The sequence below is a fragment of the Lygodium microphyllum genome, chromosome 1, assembly GCF_053477565.2.
Source record: "Lygodium microphyllum isolate KBCC chromosome 1, Lygodium_microphyllum_v1.1.10, whole genome shotgun sequence".
Lineage (NCBI taxonomy): Eukaryota > Viridiplantae > Streptophyta > Polypodiopsida > Schizaeales > Lygodiaceae > Lygodium > Lygodium microphyllum.
This window is the reverse complement of record NC_141135.1, coordinates 198,204,114-198,212,384: the sequence shown is the minus strand read 5'-3', so window position 1 is coordinate 198,212,384 and position 8,271 is coordinate 198,204,114. Positions and strand designations below refer to the sequence as shown.

Below are 8,271 nucleotides of genomic sequence, written 5' to 3'. Positions count from 1 at the left end.
TCCTTCCCACGGGGGGCATTCCGAAACAAAAGGGTGCAAATTGTGTATTTGCTAACTTTGCCAAGCAAGCAAAAGTTAGCAAACTGCATGTTCATGGGGTGATGCCATTGATTTAAATTGCATCACGCAACCATCATCAACAATAAAAGGTGGAGAACTTGCATCAAACGTATCAAGGGAAGGCTCACCAAATCTTCACTATGCTGTTAGAAACTTCCATGCCCCATTTATGTGGTGGTTTTAAAGCCGTTCCCCCCTCCCCCCCCCCAAATTGAAACTACTTTAAATAGCAAAAGTTATGAAACAAACAAGATAGTTTCACCCTTAACACCTACAATACGAAGTCTATCAGCTTCTTTTAGCTTACCCCTCTCACTCCTAACACATACATATCACCCATTAGAGTGGTAATTCTTGTTGTCCTGATGGCGTGGGGAGGTGCTTCCAAACTTTGTGTTGATTGTGTGTTGTGTACTTGAAACTTTCGTGTCCCATTTCAAACTCACCATGGGAAAGCCCTCTTGGAATTACTGCTCCAGGTTCAGCAATCCCTTTACTCCTTTCCGAAGCATAAAGTGATAATACTTATTTCTATTTATTGCCTGCATCCCTTCGCTTTCCTCTCACTTGAATCATAAGCACTACTCTCCTGAAACAGATTCATCTTGGCCATAGCCCCTCCAGTGGTACTACTTTGTGCAATACTGTGATCCTTATTGCACGGTACTCACCATGGCATCAATTGAGCAGCAAATTAGTTGCCAAATCCAGATCCCTTCTTCTTCTTCCTCTTCCTCTTCAGCTCCTCCTTCTTCCGCTTCTAATTCTTCATCCCCTTCTCCAGCTCCGTCTATTAACCTGCCACTGGAGATTGATGACGATCAGGAAAGGCAGCAGGCGCTGATGCAAGCTGGGATGAATGCCCCCGGGATTATCAGATCTACCAGTAGTACCGATACACTGGACGTGGTACTCGACTGCACTGGTGCTAGTAAAGCTAGTGCCGCTGTAATTACCAGTGTAATTGGTGCAGCTCCCACTCCACCATTTCTGAGTCCCAGTAAACATACCATGAATATTGATCTGCAAAATAGCCATCAAGCTGATAAGCACGACCAGCGCAAAGGTATGGTTATAGTTAGTGTTGAGATAATGATTAAAATATCTCAAAGATGAAAGGCACAGTTTCAAAGCCCAGAGGTAGGTGGTAACTAGTGTTGTGGTACTATTTATTCGATCTCAAAACATACAAGGATAGATCCAAACAGAGCTTCTGATCAGTAGTACAAGTTACTCTGGTGAGCAATGCACCTTCACTCACACTAATGTATTTCTGTATGATTCTTACAAGCAAATCAATCTGCTAAGCTGCTCACGTTACCAAGACTAGGATGGATTCTCACACAGAAACTATCATGATCCAATTACTTGTAAACATGATAGAATAATGCTATTCTTCAAATTATCTCTGAATAGACGTAAATAGGGTACGCGCCCTGCTCGTCTGATAGAAGGATGCTAATATTCTAATTACCAGAGACTACATGTTGATAATTAGATGGTAAGATTACCATCACGTTAGAATAACTTCACCATTGAGACAATACTAATCTTGTAGGATTAATGCTTGGTGAATGATCGTCGAATGATTGATAGGAAGCTGGCTGCATGCGGGCTACCACCTGACGTCCGGGACGACGGGGCCTCAGATACTGAGCCTGCCATTCGCCATAGCGGCGCTTGGGTGGGGGCCGGGCCTCTTCATCCTGTGCCTGGGGGGCGCAGTCTCCTTCTACTCGTACTATCTCCAAATCAAGACCGTGGAGCATGTGACAGCCTCCCTCAAGCACACCACCATCACAGCTACCACTGCCACTGCCTCTCCCCATCATCATCCGCCAACCACCTGCCATCGATTCAGAGACCTTAGTGCGCATGTTATAGGTATGTACTCCATCTAACATGGTTGGTTGATCGTATCATTATGTCCCCTGACAAGTATTATTAGGTCAATATGCACATCATGAAATCCCATGGGAATCTTAATCCACATGGTTCATCGTATCATCATGTCCACCAACAAGTACTTTTTAGGTCACAGTTTGCAATGGGAATGTTGCAATGAAATGTTGATTAGCATATTTGCAGGCTATGGTGTCCACAACTAGGTTAATCAAATCAATCTCACTATGCCCACCACTAACCATGCATATCAATAATCCCATGGAAATGTTTGTAGTGGAATCCCGCAAGAATCACATGCATACATAATGGAATCCCGTAGGAATATTATGATAAATTTGTTCTTAATGAAGATCACCCCTCTAGACATTTCTTTACATGTAAGTGTGAGCTCACCTCAATTTCATTTCATTCATGAAACATCCCTCTACCATTTCTTTACAAGCATGTAATCTTGCATCAATTCTTTTGAAAGTCATAATCCAACAAAATAGATTCTTGTTTGTTATTTACAACTCAAAGTCACTAACTATATATTGGACTTTTTAACCAATTGATACAGGGGAGAAATGGACTGCTTATGCTATTGCCCCACTCCAATTTGTAGTATGCTTTGCAACAGTGGTTTCTTGCATAGTTTTGGGTGGCCAAACCTTAAAGGCAAGTATTGGTTGATTATTTCATGAATCGGTTTAATTTGAATCTCTACAATCACCACCTTTATTGCACCTCTGGCTAATGCTAAGTACATGTTCTTGTATGTAATTTGCAGGCTATTTTCCAAGGCCAAGATCTTTCACTCTATCAATTCACTATTGTCTTTGGTTGTGCTCACATGATTTTGTCCCAACTTCCATCACTACATTCCCTAAGACATCTCAATTTGATTGCACTTATGGCCTACGTGGCATATTCTAGTCTTATAGTGTGTGGCTCGATCTTGGCAGGTAATTTGGCCCCATCTTAACTTTTCTAGCAAGTTTCTTGGTGTTTTTATAGACAAATGAAAAAATGCAAGCACCGATAACCAAGATTTTTAGTTCACAAATCCAAGTTCACATTAACCATTCTCTATGTTGCCATACTAACCATTAAAGAGAGGATAATGTAAACCTTGATATAATGCACATGTCATAGGTTCTAACTCCTTAATGAAACAATTCATATTGTAGGGGTTTCTGGTTATATACCTAAGAAAGATTACAACATTACTGGAACAATGGCACAACAAATATTTGGTGTCTTCAATGCTTTGTCCATTCTCTCAAATGTATATGGGAATGTTATCGTTGTGGAAATTCAGGTTCTACTCTCTCTCTCTCTCTCTCTATATATATATATATATATATATATATGTGTGTGTGTGTGTGTGTGTGTGTGTGTGTGTGTGTGTGTGTGTGTGTGTGTGTGTGTGTGTGTGTGTGTGTGTGTGTGTGTGTGTGTGTGTGTGTGTGTGTGTGTGTGTGTGTGTGTGTGTGTGTGTGTGTGTGTGTGTGTGTGTGTGTGTGTGTGTGTGTGTGTGTGTGTGTGTGTGTGTGTGTGTGTGTGTGTGTGTGTGTGTGTGTGTGTGTGTGTGTGTGTGTGTGTGTGTGTGTGTGTGTGTGTGTGTGTGTGTGTGTGTGTGTGTGTGTGTGTGTGTGTGTGTGTGTGTGTGTGTGTGTGTGTGTGTGTGTGTGTGTGTGTGTGTGTGTGTGTGTGTGTGTGTGTGTGTGTGTGTGTGTGTGTGTGTGTGTATGTATATGTCAAGCTTGTATTGTATGGCCATGTATACATAAGATTTTGCTCTTGCATTCACATATTTGTTCATGTAAATAATGTGATGTACTCTTTGGTGTGTGTGTGTGTGTGTGTGTGTGTGTGTGTGTGTGTGTGTGTGTGTGTGTGTGTGTGTGTGTGTGTGTGTGTGTGTGTGTGTGTGTGTGTGTGTGTGTGTGTGTGTGTGTGTGTGTGTGTGTGTGTGTGTGTGTGTGTGTGTGTGTGTGTGTGTGTGTGTGTGTGTGTGTGTGTGTGTGTGTGTGTGTGTGTGTGTGTGTGTGTGTGTGTGTGTGTGTGTGTGTGTGTGTATGTATATGTCAAGCTTGTATTGTATGGCCATGTATACATAAGATTTTGCTCTTGCATTCACATATTTGTTCATGTAAATAATGTGATGTACTCTTTGGTGTGTACTTGATTATATTGCACATTATGTGAACAAGTTGATTTAAACTAAGATTCACAACTCCTAGCTAAAGAAATAAAGTTTAATGTTTGGCCTTATGGGGCTACTATAGATCAAATGTCATTGTCAACATACTCATCCTTGACTGGTGATGGTAGCTGAAGCACTTAGTTTGTAATGTATACTTTGGTGAGGCTGCATAACTCTTATATCTTCACATCATTGCAGGCAGCAATCAAACCGCCAACATCAAAGAATATGGTTAAAGGACTGTACTTGTGCTACGTGGTTATTCTTATCACAATTATACCTATTGCAATATCTGGGTACTGGGCTTTTGGAGCTTCTTGCAATGGAAACATTTTATTCAATATATTCCCAATAGAAGGTCAAAAATATGCACCAACTTGGTTGAGCATTCTCGTCAACATGTTCCTACTTGTCCAGCTTGTAGTGAGCTCTTTGGTGAGTACATTGTTTATGCCATCCTGATTTCAAGCTACAGAAATTAGCAATGCAAGAAGGATGATGGTTTGAAAGATGTAATAATAATTTACTAGGTACTAACTCGAAGCTAAACTAGTATCCTAATAAAATATGTTTAAAACTGACATAAAAATTGTGATCTTTGCAATTGTAGTTTAATGTTTTTAAGGGTCTCCACCAACTTTTCACTAAAATGTTTGGTTTTTGAAAAGATGGGGGTCATCTTTTAATGGTATCTATGAGAATCAAATTTTCATTTTCCAAAATTTTAACTTGAAGATCGTGCAAAACATAAAGAGCGAAAAGTTGGCTCAAAATGTTGAATAATTTCTTCTCCAATTACAATAAGAACAATTCATGTATGGCCGAACATGAAATGTTTTCAAAGCCTTGCTAAAATGGCGTCAAATTGACCCAGTTTGAAACTTACCCTTCCTAAGATTCTAAATGTAAATTTTTTCTTAAACTTTCCAATGTGAAGAAACCAGTAGATATTTTATTAATGGCCGCTCTAAAAGATGGATTGTGCTTTGATTTATGTGAGAAGTTGATCCTCATTCGTAACATCGGGTTCTCTTAAATAATGCTATGTGCTACCAATGCTGTGGATGATCGTATGTGATAATGGTCACTCGGCGCATGATATAATGTCTTCTATCATATTTATTATAATGATCATCCTAGGCGTGGGCTGGGCTTCTAGTGATGTGAGAGAATCATATTTGGTAATGGTCACTCCAAAGATGTAATGTGCTTTCGATAGTAGATACACCCCAAGTAACTCTAAAGGTGGAATGTGCTTCTAACAATGTGAGACTCCAATGGTTTTTGATATGTAAAGTGCTTGTTTTGAAAGATGTACACTGGTGCTAGTATAAAGATGGATTAATGTGCTTGTTGTAACGATGTGAGAGAGGATGAGGCATATTGCAATGGTCACTCTAAAGGGGATATCCAATGCCGGTATGTGTGCTTGTCAGGATGGTGTGAGAGAGGGTGATATATGATGGCATGCAAGGGAAACTCCTCTAATTTAAGAGACATGGAATGTTTGTTGGCGATTGCAGATGTATTCGCATCCAACGTTTGCGGTACTGGAGGAGCCCATAACCAACTCGAGCAAGAACGTGTATGCGTCTCGGAACATCATACCGAGGCTCATGTCGCGCTCCATATTCACGGTGTTTGCGACTCTGTTTGCGGCCATGCTGCCCTACTTCGAGAGCATCAACGCGCTGATAGGGGCGCTCGGGTACACACCCCTGGTCTTCGTCATCCCCATCGTCTTCTACCTGCGCAAGATGGACTACCTCATCGTGGGTTGCACGCGCCGCTGGATGAACTACACCATGGTGGCCGTCTTCTCCCTCATCACAGTCCTCGGTTGCCTCGCTTCCTTCCGTCAGCTCATCCTCAATGCACGCATGTATCACCTCTTCCCCAATTTGTGACCTTACAATATTATCACATCTTGCTAGGGAGCTCCAGTATGCCACCCAAGTGATTGCACGCCTCTTATTGCTTCTCTACATGCTCTTGATCAAGCTGCAAGTTTTTGTGATGGCATGCCAGCCTCCTATTCCTTCCCTCCCCTACGTCCTCATCAATATCAAGGTGCAAGCTGGCTAATTAGAATCCTCCCTTTGGCCCCATCTCCTCTTTTTTTTGCAGATCAAGGTGGAGTATTTCTCTCTTCTCTTTTTTGGTAATTGGGAGCCTCTAATTCTGTCAAACGGCCCTCCCAAATGTTCTCATGAATGTGCAAGTTTGCTACTCAGACAATCATCTTGAAGTCTCCCCAAGGTGTGACTTTTTGTAATTGGGAACGTGTGATTTCAGCAAAAATCCCTCCCCCTATGCTCATCATGCCACAACAAGTTTGCTAATTGGAAATATTCCAATCCATCTAAAAGCATCCCCCAAGGTATAACCTTTTGCAATGGTTGGGAATCTCTAGCTTTGACAAGAAGCCCTCCCTATGCTCATCAGGTTGCAAATTTGCTAAAATCAGAAAGGTTTGAAACCATCTAAAAGGCCCTCCCCAATGTACAACTTTTTGTAATCGAAAGCCACTTCTAATTTCATTGAAGGTCCTTCCCTATGCTCCATCAAGGTGCAACTTTGCGCATTTGAAAGCAATCTATTCCCTTGGTACATCTCCTCTATTTGGATATCACTTCCCTAAGCTAATCAAGGAGGTTAGGATCCATGATGTGCACTACCAAGGCTTATGGCCCCCACATATTAACCACTCTTTATCCATTCCCATGGGTGAGCCATTTTGCAAATCTAGCTAGTATAATGCTTGATCAAGTACATAGCTTATCTATACTCTACAAGGATTTTCCCTAAATCTTGTGTGATTAGAGTTGCTAAATTCTCAATGCATTTGTAACCCAGCTTCATGACTCCCCATATGTCAAACCATCACATCATATGCCAAAGGAGACACATGCATGATTTCACATGGCATTCTCATTTGAACAAGGCATGCACTAGGCTCTCCACTAAAAGGGATCTCCAAGCATGAGTAGTGCTCAATCATTGCACCATGAGTTTGAAATTTTCTTTCTTAGCAAGACTTATGAGGAACTCATAATATTTAATTCTAAAACAATATTTAAAATCAATATGCAATTTCAATCTTGTTAGCATGGATCTATGTGTAATATCCTAACTTCTACACTAAAAACTCATCTACAATTTTGGATAGCATATGCCACATTTCAACTGTTGGAACTTCATTGGAAATGCAATATCACTTGGATTCCTGATTTGACATCCAAAAGGTTACCACATTCCACATTATGAGATTCCATTATCAATATTGTGTATTAATCAATACATTTATTGGAATGAAAGATACTATTTCTATATATTGCTCATTGTTATGTGACTTCCAACCCTCATTTAGACTCTTTGTATGTGTGTGTGCGTGCATGCATGCGTACATGGGTGTGCATGTGTGTGTGTGTGTGTGTGTGTGTGTGTGTGTGTGTGTGTGTGTGTGTGTGTGTGTGTGTGTGTGTGTGTGTGTGTGTGTGTGTGTGTGTGTGTGTGTGTGTGTGTGTGTGTGTGTGTGTGTGTGTGTGTGTGTGTGACATAGATTCAAGTAGTAAGGAGGCCTCAATGTGGACAAGGTCCAACAAGAAAAAAGGAACACCTAGAAACTTCAAAAGTAAACACGACAATAGGATGCAATGAGCATGCTAGGGAGCAAAACACCAAGGAGGAGTTTGAGAGACTCTTAATAAGGGAAGTAATGTGCTAATGAATAGTGGGCTTGGGGTAAACATCATTACAGTGACTATGCAAATGAGTTTTCTTAATGCTATGAAAACCCAAAAGAAATTTCAAGGGCTTTAGTTGAATTTTCAAGTCATAAGTGCAACTAGGGAATGTTCAACCCATAGAATCATTTGTACCTCTATGTTGTAAGCATCCCTTTGGGCTAGCTACTGAATTTAGCTCCAACATTTTGTTAAAACTTGCATAAAATTTTGCAACCTTCAATTCGTACCTCTCCTATCTCAAAAGTGGTGGTGCCTTGGTGGCAACATTGATGATGTTGTTTAATGATGCTTAGGATACTCCAATGTCTTTAGGACGACCTAGGTCAAATATTGGACTTGACCATTTCAGTTAGTTTAGTCTAGTGTAGG

General features: G+C 40.8%; 1 protein-coding gene across 1 annotated transcript; it reads left to right on the top strand.

Moving 5' to 3' along the window:
• The first annotated feature begins 355 nt into the window (after positions 1 to 355).
• LOC148042139 (GABA transporter 1-like) lies at positions 356 to 7,201 on the top strand. The gene is made up of 7 exons (XM_087685608.1): positions 356 to 1,126; positions 1,657 to 1,944; positions 2,525 to 2,622; positions 2,735 to 2,909; positions 3,135 to 3,265; positions 4,352 to 4,588; positions 5,677 to 7,201. The coding sequence occupies exons 1-7, from the start codon at positions 733 to 735 to the stop codon at positions 6,058 to 6,060; spliced, it is 1,707 nt and encodes a 568-aa protein (XP_087541734.1). The 5' UTR covers positions 356 to 732; the 3' UTR covers positions 6,061 to 7,201.
• The last annotated feature ends 1,070 nt before the right edge of the window (positions 7,202 to 8,271 follow it).